The 26,805-nt window shown below is 42.6% G+C and overlaps 1 protein-coding gene across 2 annotated transcripts; it reads left to right on the top strand.

Annotated features, from left to right (window-relative positions):
- The first annotated feature begins 2,085 nt into the window (after positions 1–2,085).
- LOC118936326 lies at positions 2,086–11,314 on the top strand. 2 transcript variants are annotated; one of them, XM_021614025.2, is made up of 5 exons: positions 2,086–2,171; positions 3,714–4,016; positions 6,729–6,851; positions 10,491–10,534; positions 10,781–11,314. In XM_021614025.2, exons 1-5 carry the CDS (start codon positions 2,117–2,119, stop codon positions 10,979–10,981), a joined length of 726 nt encoding a protein of 241 aa, XP_021469700.2. In that variant the 5' UTR covers positions 2,086–2,116; the 3' UTR covers positions 10,982–11,314. The 2 variants fall into 2 exon arrangements, with proteins under 2 accessions (XP_021469700.2, XP_021469699.2); XM_021614024.2 differs by having other exon boundaries at positions 6,726–6,851.
- Positions 11,315–26,805: the final 15,491 nt, after the last annotated feature.

Raw genomic sequence — 26,805 nt, 5'->3', positions numbered from 1 at the left:
TTTTAGCTTTTTGCCATTCTCAGTGCAGGTGGTACATAAAGCCCTGAAATCCTTAGATCAGAGAAAGCCTGCAGGTCCTGATCTTTTTGATCCCTGCTTTTTAAATCTGGCAGCTGATTTCATAGCTGAACCACTTACATATCTGTTCAATCTAACCCTGGAATGTAATGACATTCCAAAGGTCTGGAAATCAGCATTTGTCCTACCACTTTTAAAAGGGGGAGATCCAACTCTTTTAAATAATTATAGGCCAATCTCAAAGTTGTCACCTGGTGAAAATACTTGAAACCCTTGTAAGTGAACAGCTAAAATAGTTTTTATTTACTAACTCTATTTGATCAATGTACCAATCAGGCTTCAGAAAGAAGCATAACATAATTACAGCAGCCATGAAGGTTTTAAATGATATCACTGAAGCCCTTGACAAAAAACAGCACTTTTGAAACAGTTGATCATGCTATACTAAGGCAGAGATTGTCGAGTGTTGGTCTTTCGGAGCATGCAGTTGCATGGTTTACTAACTATCTGTCTGATAGAACTCAGTGCACTCAATTTGATGGGCTTATGTCTGTTAAATTGTCCGTCTTTAATGGTGTGCCCCAAGGCTCCGTACTTGGTCCTCTCTTATTCATTATTTATATAAATGATTTAGACAAAAATGTCCAAAATGCACAACTTCATTTTTATGCTAATGATACTGTTATTTACTGTTACGGATACAAGTATCCTGTGTGTATCCTGTGTGTGTGTGTGTGTATTTCTTTTCTCTCCTTCTCCCCTGCCACAGGTGGCAATCATCACTCCCCAATCAGTCACCAATCAATCATCAATCAGAAAACACACCTCCTCCTGTTTTCTACCCAATCACAGTTCCTTTCCCTTGGTTTAAAAACCCTGTCAGTTTTCTCTAGAGCTCACTCTCTGTAAATGCCATATGTCTGTAGAGCTCTATGGTTCACGTGTGCCTACTATGTCTTTATCTCGTATGTATTGAGCTCTCTTTTGTTTGAGCGCCTCCATATCACTTTGTCCTCACCTGTGAGTATTGTTTTTGGTTATGGTGTTTGTTTGCTGGTGGGGAAAAGGGGGAACCAAGACAAGTCGCCCATGGGCATACACTACCCGTAGGTAAACTTTGTTAAAAACACTAGTTAGAACTGGGTGCACCACCCACTGTATTTTTGGTTAGTTAGCTGTTGTTGAAATAGGCTAGTCTAGTTTAGGGGTGTTTTTGAATACTTATTATTTCTTTCCTTGGGTCCAGCTCAGCCCCTTTTCCTGCTCCCCCCCCATTATTACCGTGTGTTTTCTAATAAACCATGTGTTTGACGGTAATTTAGTTGTCTGTGGTTATTTTGTTCTCACTTACTTTTCACTATTTTAAACTGCAAAACCCTTATGCACCACTGCATTTTGTATACCAGGGTTGGCTGGCCTTCTCTTGTCACTCGTAGGCTCCGGCGCTGGTATACTTTTATTTACAAAGCCATTTTGGGTTTACTACCTTTTTTGGGGGGTATTTTTATTGTTCAGAAATGTGGTGGGTGCTCTCTTCGTTCGCTCGCTGGACTTCATCCTGCTAACTGTTCCAAATGTCTGAACTGAATTTGGTAAAAAGGGCTTTTATGTACTCTGCCCCATCGTCTTGGAACACCTTACAAAATACTTTTAAACTGGAAGAACTTGTCCCGATTGGTGTTTTTAAATCATTGAAGGATTTTGAGGCTGATTCCCTGACCTGTCAATGTTTTTAATTAGCTGTTTTATGATTTTGTTATACTCTTGTGAATTCAATGGTTTTTACTAGATTACTTGTAGTTTTTCATGTGTGTCTAATTTTTGTAATGACTTGGTGCTGCCTATCTCGGCCAGGACGCTCTTGAAAAAGAGATTTTATATCTCAATGAGCCCTTCCTGGTTAAATAAAGTTCCTAAATACATTTCAAATGTATTGGAAACAGGTTATGAAGTTATTTCACATGCCATGTAACATTAGAATTGTAAACAATGTTTCGTGTGAAATTTGTGGTTTATGGGTATAAAAACCTACTAGAGTAAGGAAGTCTTGGCCTATGTGACAATACTTCCTCATTTAGGTTTAGTCATTTGTCAAAGTATGGCGACTGTGCGTTTCACCCTCTCTATTCTACTAACTCTCCTCCATCATTCAGGTAAAAACAATTCTAAAACATCTGTATAGTGATATTTAATATATTGATTAGACATGTGTATATAATCTGGTTAGTAAGTAACAGGCAGTATAATTTGTATTGATTACTCTGCTTATAACCAGTCCAAATCAAATTGTATGTCACATGCGCCGAATACAACAGGTGTAGATCTTACCGTGAAATGCTTACTTACAAGCCCTTAACCAACAATGCAGTTCAATAAATAGATTTAATCAAATATTTACTTAATAAAAAGCAAAAAATCCAAACAATCAAAAAGTAACACAAGAAATGTACATAACAAGTGTACAGGGTAGTCGAGGTAATTTGTAAAGTGACTATGCATAGATAATAAACAGCGAGTAGCAGCAGTGTAAAAACAAATGTAAATAGTCTGGGTGACCATTTTATTAGTGTATTGGTGTACTGGATGTCTAGCCGGTGTACTGGATGTCTAGCCGGTGTACTGGATGTCTAGCCGGTGTACTGGATGTCTAGCCGGTGTACTGGATGTCTAGCCAGTAGGTGACACAGGAACTTAGATGAAGTACTAAAGTTAAGTCATGAGATGTTGATTTTTACAACATCCAAGTAATTGATAGACTTTTAAATTGAAAGTACAGTATGTAATTAACTGTAGGGCACATAAAAAAAAAAAATACTGGTTTTAAATATGTTTTGTAATACAACAATGTTTGGTTGTGATAGTATACTGTACTATTGTAAGAACAAGTTCAGTGTCATTACAGTAAAGTCAGTGACGGGAAACTACCCCATTTGTAGCATGGAACTTCTCGCTCCCGGAAATGCAATGCTCAGCTGTTTTTAGACATGTCTGTCAGCCAACCACAAATATGTGGGCTGAAAAAGACCCCCTCTCTTGAGCATCCAAGTTATCTATGCTTTTAGGCAGATTAGGTTGTACTTCCTGGAGTTATACTTCATCAAGTTGCTTTTACTGAACGGTTTCTGAAACTGAACTTCATTTTTATTTAACCTTTATTTAACTAGGCAAGTGAGTTAGGCAAGTGAGTTAAGATTGGATTCTCATTTACAATGACAGCCTACCAAGGAACAGTGGGTGAACTGCCTTGTTCAGGGGCAGAACGACAGATTTTTACCTTGTCAGCTCAGGGATTCGATCCAGCAACATTTTGGTTATTGGCCCAACCTGCCTCCCCAACTGAACAGTTGATAGTGTGTATCATATCCCAGTTCTTTATTGCAAAAGTACTTCTGTATGACTTGTAACAAAGGTTGTGACTCTGTTGATCTAAAGGCAGCTGATCTTTTTAATGGGTTAATATTGAAACCGTTTAGCAAATAGGGTGTGTAGAGAAATTCTAGCCCAAACTACAAAGCCTGCAAATTGGGTCATTACGATGTGTCAGCCAGTTTGGATATTTGCAAAAACTAAAAATGTGCACATATTCCTTTAGGAGGTTGCGTTGCTAAATTCATATCCTACTGCTGTATTTGTCACATTGTTTGATGGGCTTTTTCATCTTTTTTTACATGACGTATTCTGTGTGTTTATTTCAGAGCCCAGTGCTGAGACCTCTGTGTTTGTGCTGAAGGGACAGGATGTTCGCCTGAATGTCCAGACAAATGTTCAACTGAAAGAAGATGTTGATGTGCTATTTTGGAAGTTTAACAGATCAGTCAATGTTGTAAAGTACCCACCAAAAGTTACCTTTGAAAGGTACCGAGGTAGGGCTGAATTTAGTGAGGGAGACTTCTCTCTGCTACTGAAGAACCTCCAGGAAGGAGACAGTGGACTTTATGATGCAGTAGTGACTGGTAACAATGACAGCAACGTAGCTAAATACTTGATAAAAGTCCAAGGTATGTTTGACAGTTTTTCTATTTTATTATATAGTGACAGTTACAGTATCAATCAATAGAGCTAAACATGGTGTACAGGTTAAATGCATATTCATTGGGACTCTAGCTCATGTACTCAGGTTAATAAACTAACAATAAATGGTTTTGATATGTTTTCAGTGAGTTGTGCCTCCAGTCCTGACAGTGAACTCTGACTCCACCAACAATGACACCTGTACATGCACACACAATAAACTAGACTACATGTCATTGAAAACTCCACTCCAGACCTGACTGCCCTTGACCAGCACAAAAACATCCTTTGGTGTACTGCATTAGCATCGAATAGCACCAGCAATATGCAACTTTTCAGGGAACTTAGGAACCAATATACACAGGCAGTTAGGAAAGCAAAGGATATAATTTTCTAACAAAAATTTGCATCCTGTAGCACAAACTCTCAAAAGTTCTGGAACACGATAAGGTCCATGGAGAATAAGAGCACCTCCTCCCAGCTGCCCACTGCACTGAGGCTCGGAAACAATGTCACAGCCGATAAATCCACTATAATTGAGAATTTCAATAAGCATTTTTTTACGGCTGGCCATGCTTTCCACCTGGCTACACCTACCCTGGTCAACAGCCCTGTACCCCCCCCACAGAAACTTTCCCAAGCCTCCCCATTTCTCCTTCACCCAAATCCAGATAGCCGATGTTCTGAAAAAGCTGCAAAATCTGGACCCCTACGAATCAGCCGGGCTAGACAATCTGAACCCATTCTAAAATTATCCGCTGCAATTGTTGCAACCCCTATTTCTAGCCTGTTCAACCTCTCATATCGTCTGAGATCCCCAAAGATTGGAAAGCTGCCACGGTCATCCCCCTCTTCAAAGGGGGAGACACTCTAGACCCACACTGCTACAGACCCACACTGCTACAGACCTATCTATCCTACCCTGCCATTCTAAGGTCTTCGAAAGCCAAGTTAACAAACAGATCACCAACCATTTCGAATCCCACCGTACTTTCTCCACCATGCAATCTAGTTTCCGAGCTGGTCATGGGTGCAACTCAGCCACACTCAAGGTCCTAAACAAGATCATAACCGCCATCGATAAGAGACAATACTGTGCACCCGTCACCACATTCTTATCGGCAGTCAAATGACTGCCTCGCCTGGTTCATCAACTACTTCTCAGAGTTCAGTGTGTCAAATCGGAGGGCCTGTTGTCCGGACCTCTGGCAGTCTCTATGGGGGTGCCACAGGGTTCAGTTCTCAGGCCGACTCTTTTCTCTATTCATCAATGATGTCGCTCTTGCTGCTGGTGATTCTCTGATCCATCTCTACGCAGACGACACCATTCTGTATACTTCTGGCCCTTCTTTGGACACTGTTAACTAACCGCTAGATGAGCTTCAATGCCATACAACTCTCCTTCCATAGCCTCCAACTGCTCTTAAATGCAAGTTAAACTAAATGCATCCTCTTCAACCAATCACTGCCTGCACCTGCCCGCCCATCCAGCATCACTACTCTGGACGGTTCTGACTAATATGTGGACAACTACAAATACCTAGGTGTTTGATTAGATTGTAAACTCTCCTTCCAGACTCACGTTAAGCATCTCCAATCCAAAATTAAATCTAGAATTGGCTTCCTATTTCACAACAAAGCATCCTTCACTCATGCTGCCAAACATACCCTCGTAAAACTGACTATCCTACCGATCCTTGACTTCGGCGATGTCATTTACAAAATAGCCTCCAACACTCTACTCAGCAAATTGGATGCAGTCTATCACAGTGCCATCCGTTTTGTCACCAAAACCCTATATACTACTCACCACCTCGACCTGTATGCTCTCGTTGGCTGGCCTTCGCTTCATATTCGTCGCCAAACCCACTGGCTCCAGATTCTCTATAAGTCTTTGCTAGGTAAAGCCCCGCCTTATTTCAGCTCACTGGTCACCATAGCAGCACCCACACGTACCACGCGCTCCAGCAGGTATATTTCACTGGTCACCCCCAAAGCCAATTCCTACTTTGGCCGCCTTTCCTTCCAATTCTCTGCTGCCAATGACTGGAACCAATTGTAAAAATCACTGAAGCTGGAGACACACATCTCCCTCTCTAACTTTAAGCACCAGCTGTCAGAGCAGCTCACATATCACTGCACCTGTACATAGCCCATCCAACTATCTCATCCCCATACTGTTATTTTTTTGCTCCTTTGCACCCCAGTATCTCTACTTGCACATTCATCTTTTGCACATTTATCACTCCAGTGTTGTAATTGCTCAATTGTAATTATTATCTCCCTCCCGTATCTTACCTCATTTGCACACACTGTACATAGACTTTTCTATTGTGTTATTGACGGTATCAAATCACATTTATTTATATAGCCCTTCTTACATCAGCTGATATCTCAAAGTGCTGTACAGAAAGCCAGCCTAAAACCCCAAACAGCAAGCAATGCAGGTGTAGAAGCACGGTTGCTAGGAAAAACTCCCTAGAAAGGCCGAAACCTAGAGTGGAACCAGGCTACAAACTGTATGTTTGTTTAATCCATGTGTAAATCTGTGTTGTTGTTTGTGCTGCACTGCTTTGCTTTATCTTGGCCAGGTTGCAGTTGTAAATTAGAACTTGTTCTCAACTGGTCTACCTGGTTAAAAAAAGGTGAAATAAAAAATATATGCTTTGCTGATTTTTATATTTTGTGGGAGGAAGCAGAGGAACTATCGTGGGAGGAAGTGGACGACAACTCTGTCAAAGTCTGGATACCTGTCGGTGTCCTCATCATAGTTGGATTATTCGTCCTGATTAGCATTGTTCTTTGGCGAAAGATAAATGAAGGTAAGCTCAGGATCAATAACTATTGTGAATACTGGTGATAACAGGATGTGATTAAATGTCAATTTTGTATAGATTATATACACACACATCGATATGCATTTACACATACAAATACATGCATACATATACAGTATATACAGTACACATACACCACCGTTCAAAAGTTTGGGGTCACAGAGAAATGTCCTGGTTTTTGAAAGAAAGGCAATTTTTTTCCCCATTAAAATAACATAAAATTGATTAGAAATACATTGTTAATGTTGTAAATGACTAGTAGCTGGAAACGGCTAATTTTTAATGGAGTATCTACAGAGGTGTACAGAGGCCCATTATCAGCAACCATCGCTCCTGTGTTCCAATGGCACGTTGTGAGAAAGAGGACAAGTATATTAGTGTTTAGTTTGAGAAACAGACACCTCACAAGTCCTCAAATGGCTGCTTCATTAAATAGTACCCGCAAAACACCAGTCTTAACAGTGAAGAGGCGACTCCGGGATGCTGGTCTTCTAGGCAGAGTTGCAAAGGAAAAGCCATATCTCAGTCTGGCCAATAAAGATAAAATATTAAAATGGGCAAAAGAACACAGACACTGGACAGAGGAACTCAAAAGAATCTGCCGTTTCCAGCTACAGTAGTCATTTACAACATTAACAATGTCTACACTGTATTTCTGATCAATTAGATGGTATTTTAATGGACAAAAAATGTGCTTTTCTTTCAAAAACAAGGACATTTCTAAGTGACCCCACACTTTTGAACGGTAGTGTATATACAGTACCAGTCAAAGTTTGGACACACCTACTCATTTAAGGGTTTTTCTTAATTTTTACTATTTTATACATTGTAGAATATTAGTGAAGACATCCAAATGATGAAATAACACATATGGAATCATGTAGTAACCAAAAAATGGTTAAACAAATATTTTATATTTGAGATTCTTCAAAGTAGCCAACTTTTTCCTTAGTGACAGCTTTCACACTTTCTGCATTCTCAATGTAGAAAATAGTAAAAATAAAGAAAAGCCCTTGAATGAGTAGGTGTGTCCAAACTTTTGACTGGTACTGTATATATACACTACATTGCCAAAAGTATGTGTACAGCTGCTCGTCGAACATCTCATTCCAAAGTTATGGGCATTAATATGGAGGTGGTCCCCTCCTTTGCTGCTATAACAGCCTCCACTCCGCGTTAAGATTTCACTGGAACTAAGGGGTCTAGCCCGAACCATGAAAAACAGCTCCAGACCATTATTCCTCCTACACCAAACTTTACAGTTGGTACTATGCATACTGGCAGGTAGTGTTCGGGCATCGGCCAAACAGATTCATCTGTCGGACTGCCAGATGGTGAAGCGTGATTCATCACTCCAGAGAACGAGTTTCGTCTACTACAGAGTCCAATGGTGGCGAGCTTTACACCACTCCAATCTTAGGCTTGAGTGTGGCTGCTCGGCCATAGAAACCCATATCATGAAGTTCCCGATGAACAGTTCTTGTGTCAGCGTTGCTTCGAGGCAGTTTGTAACTCAGAAGTGTTATAACCGAGGACAAATTATTTTTACGCTCTACGTGCTTCAGCTGAGGTCCTGTTCTGTGGGCTTGTGCGGCCTTCCACTTCGTGGCTGAGCCGTTGTTGCTCCTAGACATTTCCACTTCACAATAACAGCACTTACAGTGGACCGGGGCAGCTCTAGCAGTGCAGAAATTTGCCTAACTGACTGGTTGGAAAGGTGGCATCCTATGATGTTGCCACGTTGAAAGTCATTGACCTGTTCAGTAAGGCCATTTTACTGCCATTGTTTGTCTATAGAGGTTGCACAACTGTGTGCTCGATTTTATACACCTATCAGCAATGGGTGTGGCAGAAATAGCCGAATTCACTCATTTGAAGGGGTGTCCAGATACCGTTACAATGTGGTGTATATTAAACAGTTCATATATATACAGTGCCTTGCGAAAGTATTCGGCCCCCTTGAACTTTGCGACCTTTTGCCACATTTCAGGCTTCAAACATAAAGATATAAAACTGTATTTTTTTGTGAAGAATCAACAACAAGTGGGACACAATCATGAAGTGGAACGACATTTATTGGATATTTCAAACTTTTTTAACAAATCAAAAACTGAAAAATTGGGCGTGCAAAATTATTCAGCCCCTTTACTTTCAGTGCAGCAAACTCTCTCCAGAAGTTCAGTGAGGATCTCTGAATGATCCAATGTTGACCTGAATGACTAATGATGATAAATACAATCCACCTGTGTGTAATCAAGTCTCCGTATAAATGCACCTGCACTGTGATAGTCTCAGAGGTCCGTTAAAAGCGCAGAGAGCATCATGAAGAACAAGGAACACACCAGGCAGGTCCGAGATACTGTTGTGAAGAAGTTTAAAGCCGGATTTGGATACAAAAAGATTTCCCAAGCTTTAAACATCCCAAGGAGCACTGTGCAAGCGATAATATTGAAATGGAAGGAGTATCAGACCACTGCAAATCTACCAAGACCTGGCCGTCCCTCTAAACTTTCAGCTCATACAAGGAGAAGACTGATCAGAGATGCAGCCAAGAGGCCCATGATCACTCTGGATGAACTGCAGAGATCTACAGCTGAGGTGGGAGACTCTGTCCATAGGACAACAATTAGTCGTATATTGCACAAATCTGGCCTTTATGGAAGAGTGGCAAGAAGAAAGCCATTTCTTAAAGATATCCACAAAAAGTGTCGTTTAAAGTTTGCCACAAGCCACCTGGGAGACACACCAAACATGTGGAAGAGCTCGGGTCAGATGAAACCAAAATTGAACTTTTTGGCAACAATGTAAAACGTTTTGTTTGGCGTAAAAGCAACACAGCTCATCACTCTGAACACACCATCCCCACTGTCAAACATGGTGGTGGCAGCATCATGGTTTGGGCCTGCTTTTCTTCAGCAGAGACAGGGAAGATGGTTAAAATTGATGGGAAGATGGATGGAGCCAAATACAGGACCATTCTGGAAGAAAACCTGATGGAGTCTGCAAAAGACCTGAGACTGGGACGGAGATTTGTCTTCCAACAAGACAATGATCCAAAACATAAAGCAAAATCTACAATGGAATGGTTCAAAAATAAACATATCCAGGTGTTAGAATGGCCAAGTCAAAGTCCAGACCTGAATCCAATCGAGAATCTGTGGAAAGAACTGAAAACTGTTGTTCACAAATGCTCTCCATCCAATCTCACTGAGCTCGAGCTGTTTTGCAAGGAGGAATGGGAAAAAATGTCAGTCTCTCGATGTGCAAAACTGATAGAGACATACCCCAAGCGACTTACAGCTGTAATCGCAGCAAAAGGTGGCGCTACAAAGTATTAACTTAAGGGGGCTGAATAATTTTGCACGCCCAATTTTTCGGTTTTTGATTTGTTAAAAAAGTTTGAAATATCCAATAAATGTCGTTCCACTTCATGATTGTGTCCCACTTGTTGTTGATTCTTCACAAAAAAATACAGTTTTATATCTTTATGTTTGAAGCCTGAAATGTGGCAAAAGGTCGCAAAGTTCAAGGGGGCCGAATACTTTCGCAAGGCACTGTATATGTAGCGTCTCTGAACATCTTACTTTTAAATATTTATTGTATTTTTATGTTGTTAAATTATAGGTGACAAAGAGGAAATGATAAACACAGAGTATGCTACAGTCAGGGTAAGATACTGTACCTCGGCTACTGTCATTTAAAAAACTAAAATGTCATTGGAAAATGTATACATTCTTAATTAAAGTTAAAGTTATTTCATTTAAGTTCATTTAATGCTTACATTTTTTCGCATTGAACAGCCACTGAGAAATATTACATTTATTGATTTGAGGTAATTAATTACCTTGTTTTGTACCCGGGTCACCGTTCATAAATTCACAGTGAAAATGTTACTGTATGTTTTTATTCTCCAGACTCCAGGTAACAGTCAAATAGGTGGTGAAGAGCAGGAATCTCCAGGTCCAGCATCACCCTCCATCTACAGTATGGTGGGACTACCCCAACCCCAGCCTGTTAACCACCAGCCTTTGCCTGTGGACCTCCCCATGGCCACCATGACCTCCATGCCTGAGAGTTTATATGCTGTGGTGGGGGAAAAGACTAGACAACAATAATAATGAATTTTAAAATTATTCTAGGCTGGGATTAACTCAGATTTTATTAGATTGCCCTTTGTTGGCTAAGCATCTTTTAAAGCCAATGTTCCTGCATTCGCTGAGACAGCTTGCACAATAAATGCTGCACATGCTAGCTAAATCGGAAATTATCTGTAAATGGTGCCTAGATGCAGTGGTGACCCGTCATTCAGGGCAGGTGTTTTGAGCCCAACATTTTTAGCAATGGGCTTGCCTGTTTTGCATGTTATTTTGGCATTAATACGTGTCACATATCAGTTTGCAAACAATGTAAAAAATATATATATATCATTGAGTTAATAAAGCTGCTTACAAACATGGTCTCTTTTTTGTTTTCTTGAGTAATGGAGCTCCAAAATGCAGGTGTTTCAGCCTAGCTCAGTGCTGGTGGTGGGGCAAGCCAGTCACACATTGGCCGCGGAGAGTGCCTGTAATCCGGAGGCTCTTTTCAATACCTTCCTTCGGGGGAAATAAAAGACGAGTTTGCAGCGCAGGGGTTACCATTGGACCTCGATTCCCTCATCGCCCTTACGATTAGGATTGTTGGGCGTCTACGACAACGTCGGAGTGAGAGGAGGTCGGGTCTCAGGAACATTCATTCATCCACTGCTGCTTGCTCACCTCCGAAGGAATCCAGAGGTCCCTGAAGTGTGTACTTCCGAGAGGAGCCGAAGCCACCCGAGTTCCCTCGAGAATCATCGGCGACGAGTGAGTCGGTTACTCATAAGCCTATGCAACTGGGCAGAGCTGGACTATCGCCTAGGGAACGTTCCCGTAGACTGAGTTCCAACTGTTATCGGTACTGTGGGGCTGCGGGACATTATATTGCCACCTGCCCTGTTAAGAGACCTATTTCTTTAGTAGGTACAAGTACTCTGGTGAGAAAAACTGGGAATCCTCTAATTCCCATCATCCACACTCCTTTTTATGATACTGCTGTGGGGAGACCAGTCTAAGTCTCTTCGGGTGTTCATTGACTCCGGGGCGGATGATAGTTTTATGAACGCTACCCTAGTTTCTGAATGATGTATCCTCACTCAACTCCTCTCTGTTCCCATGGACGCTAAGCCATTGGAAGTGTTACCCACAGCACTGTTCCTGTTAATCTGCGGGTTTCAAGAAATCACAGTGAGGTTATACAGCTTTTCCTCATTGAGTCCCCCATGTTCTTGTTGTTTTGGGATTTTCTTGGCTCCAAAAACACAACCCCGTTATTAACTGGACTACGAGTTCAGCCTGGGTTGGAGTCCGTTCTGTCATTCCCATTGTCTCAAAGTGGCGCAGCCTTCCCTGAGATGTCCTCATCAGGGCTGAAGTTAAGCCTCGTATTTCTCTGCCGTTCCCGCAGAGTACCATGACATCCTGGAGGTCTTCAGCAAGGCACGGGCTACTTCTCTTCCCCAGCAATGTCCCTACGATTGTGCCATTGACCTTCTCCCAGGCACCACACCGCCTCGTGGTTGGCTATAGTCCCTATCCGGCCCAGAGACCAAGGCCATGGAGTATATTGAGAACTCTCTGGCTGTTGGAAGCATCCGTCCTCCTGCATCCCCTGCCTGCGCAGGGTTTTTCTTTGTGGAAAAGAAGAACAACACGCTGCGTCCGTGCATTGACTACCAGGGTCTAAATTACTTAACGGTCAAGAATCGTAACCCCCTACCACTCCTCTCCTCGGCTTTCGAACCTCTCCAGGAGGCTACCATCTTCTCCAAGCTGGACCTTCGGAATGCATACCACCTGGTTCGGATATGGGAAGGAGATGAGTGGAAGACAGCCTTCAACACTGCCAGTGGACATTATGAGTACCGGGTCATGCTGTTTGGACTCACCAACTCACCACTGTCTTCCAGGCCCTGGTAAACGATGTGCTCCGGAACATGATAAATTGATTCGTGTTCGTAAACCTCGACGACATCTTGGTGTTTTCCCGTTCTGCCCAAGAACAAGTCTTCCATGTTCAACAAGTCCTTCAGCTCCTCCTGGAGAACCAGTGAAAGCGGAGAAGTGCGAGTTCCACCGTTCTACAATCACCTTTCTCGGATATGTCATCACGGAAGGAAATGTCCAGATGGACCCTGAAAAGTTGAAAGCAGAAGTGAATTGGTCCCAACCGACAGGAAATGTCCAGATGGACCCTGAAAAGTTGAAAGCAGAAGTGAATGGGTCCCAACCGACGTCCAGGGTGCAGCTACAACATTTCCTGGGGTTTGCCAACTTCTCCCGCCGTTTCATTCGAGGCTACAGCACCAGTTGTGTAGGGATGCTACGGGAAAATGCAGCGTTTCTGAGCTATTGTGAATATCATGGTATTTTATTGTTCCCATTGTGGGTTTGCTATTTGCCACTAGCGTTGTTTTATTATAGAAAAGCTGCTGCAACCGAGCGTAGCATTAGCACAGTAGTTTGAGGTGTGCATTGAAATACCAGTATTTAATTTATCATAATTGAATATCATTGTAACATGTATTGTTCTACAGGAAGCGCGCTGGTTACTATTTATTTATACTGAACAAAAATATAAACGCAGCCTGAAACGATTTCAAAGATTTTACTGAGTTACAGTTCATATAAGGAAATCAGTCAATTGAAATTAATTAATTAGGCATTAATCTATGGATTTCACATGACTGGACAGGGGTGCAGCCATGGGTGTGCATAGGATGGCATATGCCCACCCAATGGAGAGCCAGGCCCAGCCAATCAGAATGATTTTTTACCTACAAAAGGGCTTTATTACAGACAGAAATACTCCTGTATCATTAGCTGTCAGGGTGGCTGGTATCAGACGATCCCGCAGGTGAAGAAGCCGGATGTGGAGGTCCTGGTCTGGCGTGGTTAAATGGGGTCTGTGGTTGTGAGGCCGGTTGGACGTACTGCCAAATTCTCTAAAATGACGTTGGAGGCGAATTATGGTAGAGAAATGAACATTCAATTCTCTGGCAACAGCTCTGGTGGACATTCCTGCAGTCAGCATGCCAATTGCACACTCCCTCAAAACCTGAGACATTTGTGGCATTGTGTTATCTGACAAAACTGCACATTTTAGAGTGGTCTTTTATTGGTTTTGTTGCTGGGAAACGTAACACCCCAGAACATGTTATGCAGGTCATCAATCCAAACCCCCAAATTAGATACTTTTTCAACACTGATGGTAGTCAAATCATTGTCCATAAAAGGGTAGAAAAGAGGATACTGTGTAAAAAGTATCTTTGCTTGTATCTGTGTTTCCTGTTGAGTTAAGCTACAATTAAAATATTTTTCTGGCTCAAACCACACTGACAGAAGTAACACCAGCAGGCTTCGTGTGGTTCATAGAACTCATGTGTCTTTCACTTTACTTAAAAAGCCTGCCAATATAATGCTTTATAGCTTGTTAAAAGCATGTATGAATTTTTATAATGTCTTGTGATAAGTTATTTATTCTATGTATCAAAATGTCACCTGACACAAAATGGATTAGTCAGGCTCATTAGTCAGGATCAGGATCATCATCATGAGTCAGGTAATAATATATTTTAAGAGAGGCATACATGCTCATGACATGACACGTCTTACAAAGCATTTACAACAGCCTCATAATGTATCAAACCTGGAGGCTTTACAGGAAATATCCACTCCAAAAAGGTTTTCATTAGTCCACTGTTAATACAGCGGCAAAATGTTATGCATGTCAGCAGTCAAGGTTTCAAGATGTTGGACATTCGAGAAGCAAAGTGTCGCCGACCACATCCTCATGAGGGTGCAAAAGGCATCATCTGAGTTACTGACTTTAAACTACAATTGTCTCTATGTGCTTTTCCACAGCAGAAAAGTCCAATTCAGTAATTTGAATTGAATTGAAGAAGGTTTAATAAAAGCAATAGATTAATAGAAAAACAGTTGAGCCATCAGGCATTTTCTGTAATACTGAAATATTATAAATATAGAATAACAGTATGTTAAAGTTCATAAGAGTATGAAATGTTCCTATCTAGTATCGGTTCAAAGGGTCCACAGTGCATCACATGGTCTGTGACACCCCTCCCTCTCTCTCAATGGGCCAGGGAAGCTGATCCTAGATCTGTACCTAAGTGAAACTTCAACCTACACCTAAGGGGCCATAATCTGTATTGGTACTATGACACTCCAGTAACTAGTTCCAGTACCTAGCTCAACAACTAACCGTATCAGTTGACTGGCCTGCGTGGCCCAATGGCTTCTCCACCACTTCTATCTTCTTCTGCTGTTCTGTGCTGCCTCACTGGCTGTCATCCTGGAACCACCACGTACAGTAACATTTAAAGGTCACTAATAGTGAAAATCATGATTTTCATCAAATTCAATGAAACCAGTAGGTTGACCCAAGTATTGTCAAATGACTGCAGCTTTTACACCGACAAGTTGATCATAAAGTTACTGGTCCCTTCCAGTAACTCTGGAATCAGGAAGCAGGCATTACTTCCAGGATAATGCAACTTAATTTATTGCCGGGACATATTATACACCAATGGCAGCGTCTTATAATCTCAACTAATTTAAATATGTAACTCCTTAAAACCACATGTGCGCATCATACGGCTTTGTTTGCAAACCGTAAGATACTGTAGCTCAAGCAGAACGTGGCACAACGATACTGATGCCCCTTTGTATCTGTGTTGTGACTTTTAGCTAGCAAACTAACAGCATGCCGGAAAAACACACTCCACACTCCTTTTGTCTCTTAAATGAGGTCACCCTTGATGCAGCACCTACATGTGGGGAAGCTGTGCGAGCTGTCCTTCCCAGGACCCCTCCTATATGTGGGGAAGCTGTGCGAGCTGTCCTTCCCAGGACCCCTCCTATATGTGGGGAAGCTGTGCGAGCTGTCCTTCCCAGGACCCGTCCTATATGTGGGGAAACTGTGCGAGCTGTCCTTCCCAGGACCCCTCCTATATGTGGGGAAGCTGTGCGAGCTGTCCTTCCCAGGACCCCTCCTATATGTGGGGAAGCTGTGCGAGCTGTCCTTCCCAGGACCCCTCCTATATGTGGGGAAGCTGTGCGAGCTGTCCTTCCCAGGACCCCTCCTATATGTGGGGAAGCTGTGCGAGCTGTCCTTCCCAGGACCCCTCCTATATGTGGGGAAGCTGTGCGAGCTGTCCTTCCCAGGACCCCTCCTATATGTGGGGAAGCTGTGCGAACTGTCCTTCCCAGGACCCCTCCTATATGTGGGGAAGCTGTGCGAGCTGTCCTTCACAGGACCCCTCCTATATGTGGGGAAGCTGTGCGAGCTGTCCTTCCCAGGACCCCTCCTATATGTGGGGAAGCTGTGCGAGCTGTCCTTCCCAGGACCCCTCTGTCCAGTCTGAGAGGCCTGACAAGGAGGAGTATATAGCTGGATTTGTCTCCCGCTTAAATCTTGGGGATGACTGAAGCCAAGTGGGTGACTGAAGCCTGCTTAATTGAATCGGGGCACATGGGTCCCTCTCCTCTCCCACTCCACTCCCCATCAATCTCTGTAGATGGTTGTATTTCCCAAAGCCTAGGTCATTAACTTCTACGTGATATGACATGACATTTTGTTACTTTGTATTATTTTTTACAAGCATTCAGACGGGAGATGAGTGTTACAAATTGGACGAATCAATGGGGTACTGCACATTGTAGGGTGACCAGGTTCCTATATTAGGCGTATGGCTCTAATAAAAATGTTCTGTCGCTTTTATTTTTTTTATCATGTTGATCAACATTTTGGCTATGCTGGCCTATGATCAAATAAATGTCTGATCAACACAAACAATTCTGAACATATTGCTATTTATAATGTGTCACATCATGATCTGTTTCACCTGTCTTTGTGCTTGTCTCCACGCCCCTCCAGGTGTTGCCCATCTTCCCCATTATCCCCTGTGCATTTATACCTGTGTTCTCTGTTTGTCTGTTGCAATTCACCTTGTCTTGTCAGGTCTTACCAGCGTGCTTTCCCATCTTCCTGTTTTTCAAGTTCTGTTTCCTAGTTTTCCCGGTTTTGACTATTCTGCCTACCCTGACCCCGAGCCTACCTGCCTGACTCTGACCTGATTACAAATCTCTGCCTGTCCTCCACCTGCCCTTTGCCTGCCCAGTGTTTACAATACATCATCTGAGAACTCCCAAGTGGCGCAGCGGTCTAAGGCACTGCATCTCAGTGCTAGAAGGATCACTACAGACACCCTGGTTTGATTCCAGGCTGTATCATAACCTTGCTATGATTGGGAGTCCCATAGAGCAGTGTTGTCCGAGTTTGGCCGGGGTAGGCCGTCATTGTAAATAAGTATTTGTTCTTAACTGACTTGCCTAGTTAAATAAAGCTTACAGTTTTTATTTATTTTTTATTTAAAAAAATAACTGTACTATCCACCTCCTGTGTCTGCATCTGGGTCATATCATAGTCATGATAGTACGAACTGGCCATTACTGACCCAGCAAACAGACCAACTCCACAATGCTGTCTCCCAGCAAGGAGCCACCATTGGAAGACACAAGGAGTTACTGCAATGCCTTACAGAGGGACTCCATACCGTGGCAGAATGCCATGACCAGGCGTTCGATACATTGCTGGAGCAATTCCGGGAATTCCCTACTAGGCAGGGGGCCACACCAGTAATCCCCCAGACTCTCAGCAACCCCACTACCAGCGCCATTTCTTCCCAGCCTACCCCAGTGTCCGAAGAACCCCGCTTACCTTCTCCGGAGCTCTACGGCGGAGATTCTGGAACCTGCCGGGCCTTTCTCTCCCAGTGCTCCCTCATCTTCGAGCTGCCGCCTTCTTCGTTCCCCTCTCACCCCTCGAGGATAGCGTACCTCATAATACTGATTATGAGTTTCCCATCCTACATTGCTCGTACCCCTCTCGTACCCCTCTCCCCCCTCTCGTACCCCCCTCTCTGATCAACTCTCAGCTCTGTTCACAAGGGTGTTTCAAAAAGCTGTCAGTCAAGGTGAGCTCATGAATAGTATACCTGCACAACATCATAAAATGATTTCCAGGTAATAACGGTTCATGGCATTCTGCTTCCGGCTTTTCACCGTTGTTGGTAATACATTAGCATTCTTAAAAGTATTGTTTATATATACAGTACCAGTCAAAAGTTTGGACACACCTACTCATTCAAGGGGTTTTCTTTATTTTGACTATTTTCTACATTGTAGAATATTTGTAAAGCCATCAAAACTATGAAATAACACATATGGAATCATGTAGTAATCAAAAAAGTGTTAAACAAATCAAAATATATTTTATATTTGAGATTCTTCAAAGTAGCCATCCTTTGCGCTTGATGACAGCTTTGAACACTCTTGGCATTCTCTCAACCAGCTTCATGAGGTAGTCACCTGGAATGCATTTCAATTAACAGGTGTGCCTTCTTAAAAGTACATTTGTATAATTTCTTTCCTTCTTAATGTGTTTGAGCCAATCAGTTGCAAGGCAGGGGTGGTATACAGAAGATAGCCCTATTTGGTAAAAGACCAAGTCCATATGATGGCAAGAACAGCTCAAATAAGCGAAGAGAAACGGCAGTCCATTATTACTTTAAGACATGAAGGTCCGTCAATGTGGAACATTTCAAGAACTTTGAACGTTTCTTCAAGTGCAGTTGCAAAAACGATCAAATGCTGTGATGAAACTGGCTCTCATGAGGACCCCCACAGGAAATAAAGACCCAGAGTTACTTCTGCTGCAGAGGAAAAGATCATTAGAGTTAATTGCACCTCAGATTGCAACCCAAATAAATGCTTCACAGAGGTCAAGTAACAGACACATCTCAACATCAATGTTTCAGAGGATACTGAGTGAATTTGGCCTTCATGGTTGAATTGCTGCAAAGAAACCACTACTAAAGGACACCAATAAGAAGAAGAGACTTGCTTGGGCCAAGAAACACAAGCAATTGACATTAGACCGGTGGAAATTGGTCCTTTGGTCTGATGAGCCAAGATTTAAGATTTTTGGTTCCTACAGCTTTGTGAGACGCATAGTTGGTGAATGAATGATCTCTGCATGTGTGATTCCCACCGTGAAGCATGGAGGTGGAGGTGTGATGGTGTGCGGGTGGTTTGCTGGTGACACTGTCTTTGATTTATTTAGAATTCAAAGCACACTTAACCAGCATGGCTACCACAGCAATGATACACCAACCCATCTGGTTTGCGCTTAGTGGGACTATCGTGTTTTTCAACAGGACAATGGCTCAAAACACACCTCCAGGCTATGTTAGGGCTAATTGACCAAGAAGGAGAGTGCTGCATCAGATGACCTGCCCTCCACAATCACCCAACCTCAACCCAATTGAGATGGTTTGGGATGAGTTGGACCACAGTGTGAAGGAAAAGCAGCCAACAAGTGCTCAGCATATGTGGGAACTCCTTCAAGACTGTTGAAAAAACATTCCAGGTGAAGCTGGGGACCCATGGTAAATCTTGTCAGTCTCCTGAGGGGAGAAAGTTGTTGTCGTGCCCTCTTCACAACTGTCTTGGTGTGTTTGGACCAAGATAGTTCAGTGGTGATGTAGACACCAAGGACCTTGAATCTCTTGACCCCTGCCACTTCAGGCCTGCCAATGTTAATGGGGGCCATTTCGGCCCTCCTTTTCCTATTGTCCACGATCAGCTCCTTTGTCTTGCTCACATTGAGGGAGAGGTTGTTGTCCTGGCAACACACTGCCAGGTCTCTGACCTCCCACTTATAGGCTGTATAATCGTTGTCGGTGATCAGCAAACTTAATGATGGTGTTGGAGTCGTGCTTGGCCACACAGTCGTATGTGAACAGGGAGTACAGGAGGGGAATAAGCAGACACCCCTGAGGCGCCCCAGTGTTGAGGATTAGGGTGGCAGATGTGTTGTTGCCTACCCTCACCACCTGGTGGCAGCCCATCAGGAAGTCCAGGATCCAGTTGCAGAGGGAGGTGTTTAGTCTCAGGGTCCTTAGCTTAGTGATGAACTTTGTTGGTACTATGGTGTTGAACACTGAGCTGTAGTCAATGAACAGCATTCTCACATAGGTGTTCCTTTTGTCCAGGTGGGAATGGGCAGTGTGGAGTGTGATTGCGATTGCGTCCTCTGTGGATCTGTTGGGGTGGTACGCGAATTGAGGTGGGTCTCGGCATGATGGTGTTGATGTGAAGCATGACCAGCTTTTCAAAGCACTTCGTGACTACCGACATGAGTTCTACGGGTCGATAATCATTTAAGCAGGTTCCCTTCTGTTTCTTGTGCACAGGGACTATGGTGGTCTGTTTTATCAGATGAAGTTATTATTTTTTATAGAAACAGTTTACCTTTGTCCTGGATGCAAAGCGTTATGTTTGGGGAAAATGCAACACACTGAGTACCACTTCATGTTTTCAAGCATGGTGGTGACTGCATCATGTTGTGGATATGCTTGTCATCTGCAAGGACTAGGGAGTTTGTTTAAACATAAATGGAATAGAGCTACGCGCAGCCAAAATCCTAGAGGAAAACCTGGTTCAGTCTACTTTCCATCAGACACTGGGAGACAAATTCACCTTTCAGCAGGACAATAACCCAAAACAAGGCCAAAAATACACTGGAGTTGCTTACCAAGACGACATAGAATTTTCCTGAGTGGCTTAATTACAGTTGAGTTATATCAGCTTGAAAATCTAAGGACTAATAAAACATTATGGCCTTTCTCTTGCATTTCAAAGATGATGGTACAAAAAAATACAAAATAACGGTTTTCTCTTTGTATTATCTTTTACCAGATCTATTGTGTTGTATTCTACTACATTACTTTCACATTTCCATAAACTTTAAAGTGTTTCCTTTCAAAGGGTAACAATAATATGCATATCCTTGCTTCAGGGCCTGAGCTACAGGCAGTTAGATTTGGGTATGTTATTTTAGGCGAAAATTTAAAAATTGGGGCTAATCCTTAAGAGGTTTTAATAACATATTTTTAATTACAGGACATTAGCTATAAAACTGCGAATTTTTGCTCAGACTCAATAATTTATTCAGTTTCTATAGCGTAGGTCTAGACTACAACAATTGTCAGCTGGAGTGTTGGGTGTTTGAAGCCTCCAACAGATGGATCCACATAGCTTGAGCAGACAATGTAAAATGTATATTGTGTAAATATCAATGTTAAACCTAAAACATATGAAGTGAACATCCTAAAAACAAATGTATTTCATTATTACAACATTAAGTGAATGTCCTGTGCAACCTAGTTTCTCTCATTTTGTGCACAAATGTTTTCATCCATGTTAGTGAGCATTTCTCATTCGACAAGGTAATCCATCCACCTGACATGTGGCATATCAAGAAGCTGATTTAAAAGCATGATAATTACACAGGTGCACCTTGTGCTGGGGATGAAAGGCAACTAAAATGTGCAGTTCTGTCACACAACACAATGCCACAGATGTCTCAAGTTTTGAGGGAGTGTGCAATTGGCATGCTGACTGCAGGAATGTCCACCAGAGCTGTTGCCAGAGAATTTAATGTTAATTTCTCCACCAACATTGTTTTAGAAAATTTGTCAGTACAGTACATTCGCAACTGAGACATAGCTGAACAAGTTCCACAGACATGTGACTAACAGAAATTGAAAAATGTGTCACTGAACAAAGGGGGTTCAAAATCAAAAGTAACAGTCAGTATCTGGTGTGGCCACCAGCTGCATTAAGTACTGCAGTGCATCTCCTCCTCATGGACTGCACCAGATTTGCCAGTTCTTGCTGTACAAGTTCCCGGACATTTCTGGTGGTAAGGCCCTATCCCTCACCCAATGATCCAACAGGTCCCAGATGTGCTCAATGGGATTGAGATCCGGGCCCTTCGCTGGCCATGACAGAACACTGACATTCCTGTCTTGCAGGAAATCGCGCATAGAACAAGCAGTATGGCTGGTGGCATTATCATGCTGGAGGGTCATGTCAAGATGAACCTGCAGGAAGGGTACCACATGAGGGAGGAGGATGTCTTCCCTGTAACGCACAGCGTTGAGATTGCCTGCAATGACAACAAGCTCAGTCCGATGATGCTGTGACACACCGCCCCAGACCATAGGGCGACGTTGTTGCCGGTGATGTCTGGTGAGGACCTGCCTTACGACAGGCCTACAAGCCCTCAGTCCAGCCTTTCTCAGCCTATTATGAAAAGCCTGAGCACTGATGGAGGGATTGTGCGTTCCTGGTGTAACTCGGGCAGTTGTTGTTGCCATCCTGTACCTGTCCCGCAGGTGTGATGTTCTGATGTACCGATCCTGTACAGGTGTTGTTACACGTGGTCTGCCACTGCGAGGACAATCAGCTGTCCGTCCTGTCTCCCTGTAGCTCTGTCTTAGGCGTCTCACAGTACAGACATGGCAATTTATTGCCCTGGCCACATCTGCAGTCCTCATGCCTCCTTGCAGCATGCTAAGGCATGTTCACACAAATGAGCAGGGACCCTGGGCATCTTTCTTAGTGTTTTTCAGAGTCAGTAGAAATGCCTCTTTAGTGTCCTAGGTTTTCATAACTGTGACCTTAATTGCCTACCGTCTGTAAACTGTTAGTATCTTAACGACCGTTCCACAGGTGCATGTTCATTAATTGTTTATGGTTTATTGAACAAGTATGGGAAACAGTGTTTAAACCCTTTACAATGAATAACTGTGAAGTTATTTGGATTTTTACGAATTATCTTTGAAAGACAGGGTCCTGAAAGAGGGACGTTTCTTTTTTTGCTGAGTTTATTTCATATGTCCTTTTATGAACTTACTGTAGTCATGTTTTTTTCAGTACCACTTATAGTATATGGCTCAAATTTGTTGCACATTGAACGTGTTTATTTAAATGAAATGTTTTACATGATGTTTTACATGATACCCAAGTGTCACCATGAACCACAGCCTATTGGTGTTACTGCTGTGGTTTGAGCCAGGAAGAGAAGTTCCTCTTATTTTAATTAACTCAACAGGAAACACCAACACAAGCGAACAGACTATTTAGTGGCTATCCTCTCTTCTGCCGTATATATCTGTCTGTCTACTGTCATATCTTGTTTGGAGCACCATCTCAACACCATGAAGTTGAAAATGTCTCTCCTTTTAGGGTTTTGATTGGTGACCTGCGCAGGTAGACTTTTGTATATCTCTAAGGTTCTATTTTTAAAGAGCAGCAATGTCATGGTAAAAAACATACTGCATAAGATTCTAAGTATTATCTGAGGAATTTAGGCATTTACAGTTGAAGTCGGAAGTTTACATACCCCTTATCCAAATACATTTAAACTCAGTTTTTCACAATTCCTGACATTTAAACCTTAGTAAAAATTCCCTGTCTTGGGTCACTTTATTTTAAGAATGTGAAATGTCAGAATAATAGTAGAGAGAATGATTTATTTCAGCTTTTAGTTCTTTCATCACATTCCCAGTGGGTCAGAAGTATACATACACTCAACTAGTATTTGGTTGCATTGCCTTTAAATTGTTTAACTTGGGTCAAATGTTTTGGGTAGCCTACCACAAGCTCCCCACAATAAATTGAGATGGCGTCTATTTTGTGAAGTGCACCAGTCCCTCCTGCAGCAAAGCACCCACACAACGTGATGCTGCCACCCCCGTGCTTCATGGTTGGGATGGTGTTCTTCGGCTTGCAAGCCTCTCCCTTTTTCCTCCAAACATAGCAATGGTCATTACAGCCAAACAGTTCTATTTTTGTATCATCAGACCAGAGGACATTTCTCAAAAAAGTACAATCTTTGTCTCCATGTGCAGTTGCAAACCATAGTCTATTTTTTTAATGGAGGTTTTGGTGCAGTCGCTTCTTCCTTGCTGTGCGGCCTGTCAGGTTATATCGATATAGGACTCGTTTTTACTGTGGATATAGATACTTTTGTACCTGTTTCCTCCAGCATCTTCACAAGGTCCTTTGCTGTTGTTCTGGTATTGATTTGCACTTTTCACACCCACCCACTTTTCACACACCACCCACTTTTCGTACGTTAATCTCTAGGAGACAGAACGCATCTCCTTCCTGAGCGGAATGACGGCGCATGGTCCCATGGTGTTTATACTTGCTTACTATTGTTTGGACAGATGAACGTGGTCCTTCAAGCGTTTGGAAATTGCTCCCAAGGATGAACTGGACTTGTGGAGGTCTACAATTTATCTTGGCTGATTTCTTTTGATTTTCCCATGTCAAGTAAAGAGGCCCTGAGTTTGAAGGTAGGCCTTGAAATACATCCACAGGTACACCTCCATTGGACTCAAATGATGTCAATTAGCCTATCAGAAGCTTCTAATGCCATGACGTCATTTTCTGGAATTTTCCAAGCTGTTTAAAGGCACAGTCAACTTAGTGTATGTAATCTTCTGTGATACAGTGAATTATAAGTGAAATAATATCTCTGTAAACAATTGTTGGAAAAATTACTTGTGTCATGCGCAAAGTAGATGTCCTAACTGATTTACCAAAACTATCGTTTGCTAACAAGAAATGTGTGGAGTGGTTGAAAAACAAGTCTTAAAGACTCCAACCTAAGTGTATGTAAACTTCCAACTTCAAATGTAGGTCTTAGGTGGTGCAGGAAGGCCATACGAGTGGCTCAGCGGTCTAAGGCACTGCGGTCTAAGGCAAGTGCTTGAGGCATCACTACATACCCGGGTTAGATCCTGGGCTGTGACACAGCCGGCTGTGTCTGGGAGACCCAAGAGGCATCACACAATTGGCCCAGCGTCGTCGAAAGGTTAGGGGAGGATTTATTCGGCCTTGGATTTCCTTGTCCCATTGCGCTCCAATCGACTCCTGTGGAGGGCCGGGTGCCTCCATGCTGACTTCGGTCGTCATCTGTACGTGTTTCCTCCGAAACATTGGTGCAGCTGGCTTCCAGGTTAAGCGTGCAGTGTGTCAAGGGGGAGTGCGGCTTGGCAGGGTCGAGTTTCGGAGGACTAATGGCTCTCGACCTTCGCCTCTCCTAATGTCTGTACAGGAGTTGCAGTCATGGGACAAGACTGTAACTACCAATTGGAGAGAAAAAGGGGTAAAAGTAAAAAAAAATATAACAATTATAATTGAGGTGGTACAGGGCCGTAGTGAACGCCATTGTCGCCGTTACTTCAGCCGGTTAGATGGGGTGAGGCTCACACTGTTCTCTGTCGAATTTTCCCTTCCATGCATCTAGATAACATCTGGAATCACTATCGCCATAACTTCGAGAGAGGACAGTCTAGAGCAGGTTAGGGCATTTCTGATTCAGGAAATCCAGACAAACTACTCACCGTATCACTAATTATTACATTCCCAATTTTCTTAATACAATATTGATAAGACAAATGTAAAAGAGCATTACAACACACTGTTGAAACCATTTTGCATATTGGTTTATACTCCCTTATCATATTGGCGACCTCACTGCAGAATTACAGGGTCAAGGAGTTAGAGGGCTAACCCTCGCAGAGAAATCCCGACCAGACAGCAGACCCAATTTGGTGAGATTTGTATTGAAGCAAGACAAAACCAAAACAACAACAACTTCTTCATATTATAGTTAAATCTAACCCAATGTCTCTTGGCTTTCTGGCGAGGGTGATTAAGTGAGTATGTTCTTTTCCTTTTCTTTCCCTGTACTTCTACTTATTTAAAGACATTTGAAACATTCTGTGTACCAGGTTTACATTGGGTTTCGTAGTACATTTCTTATCTGGAGAACTTACATGTGTGCAACCCAAAATCCTTATTAGATACTTACTACATTTAATTTGTGTGCCCTTTAAGGTGCATCCTTTCTAACCCGTGAATAACCTACTAAAACTAAATTAAAGACTGCACACAATTAAATGAGACACGGCATTAACACCACTAACAAATATTCATAACCGGTGGCTTATGTTTGTGTGATGGTGTGTGTGGTAAAACGTAAGGCAAAAACAAACAAATGGCCAGGTCTTACTTAATTGGGAGCTCCCTTTACACCCGAATCCGGGTACTTTTATATTTAATAAAACTGCAGAATTTCACTAACTACCCTCCCAAGACAACAGCCTCGGGAAACATTTCAAAGAGAGAGATAGGGACACCCCATCCTCTCCTGGAAGAGAACATGTACATTTCGTTAGTATTCCCTTTGCCAAATGTTAATCAGCAACACAAAAGTTTTAATTACAGACAAAACAAAACATGATAACTTCTGTTCACCGGCAGTCCCCTGACCTCCCTCCACTCATTAATCGTTTGTGTTTTAATCCATCCCCACGGTTACTGCATATACTATTACCAATCTCCATTGGAAATTAAAATAAAACAAATAAAAAATAAATGGTTTTCTGAGCTTGCCTTGTTACCTTTTAGAACCCATTCCCCAGTCATTTTGCATAGATTATCCAACCCCAAAATTGGTTCCACACCCATCGCCATGTATAATGATCTGGGTATTGTTACTGGTCCTATGGTCAGAGACATGGGTATTAGTCGAATCGCTTTTGATTCTTCCCACTACCCCACTAAATGTAATACTTTTTCCTGTTGCAATTCTAGACAATTTCTCAATGCAAGAAATCAGTGATGTCTGAGCGCCAGTATCTATTAGAAAGTTGTGTGAGACGAGGCTTCTTACATCCCCCTCCATATAGAAACTGTCCTCTCGCCGATCCACAATCGACCATATAGAGGCCAGCCTCTTAGCATTCTCTCCAAAGGCAGCGAGTGCAGTAGGCTCCCTTACATCCCACACTCCCTTTACCAACAGCCCCACACCTAAAACAGGTGCTTTGACCTTGGGACCGATTCACTGCCCTTTCCTCCCTGTTTAAATGTTGACTTTCACTGTGGCTGTATTAACCTCTCTAGGGTACATGGGACGC

Source organism: Oncorhynchus mykiss, chromosome 8, assembly GCF_013265735.2.
Source record: "Oncorhynchus mykiss isolate Arlee chromosome 8, USDA_OmykA_1.1, whole genome shotgun sequence".
Classification (NCBI taxonomy): Eukaryota; Metazoa; Chordata; class Actinopteri; order Salmoniformes; family Salmonidae; genus Oncorhynchus; species Oncorhynchus mykiss.
Note: the sequence above shows the minus strand (reverse complement) of the source record. Positions and strands in the feature narration are given on the sequence as shown.

Bases quoted from the DNA above. Each gene is read 5' to 3' on its own strand.
- LOC118936326 (XM_021614024.2), top strand. From the start codon at position 2,117: ATGGCGACTGTGCGTTTCACCCTCTCTATTCTACTAACTCTCCTCCAT. The intron at 2,172-3,713 runs GTAAAAACAATT...TGTTTATTTCAG, and splicing joins AACTCTCCTCCATCATTCAG to AGCCCAGTGCTGAGACCTCT. The intron at 6,852-10,490 runs GTAAGCTCAGGA...GTTAAATTATAG, and splicing joins TTGGCGAAAGATAAATGAAG to GTGACAAAGAGGAAATGATA.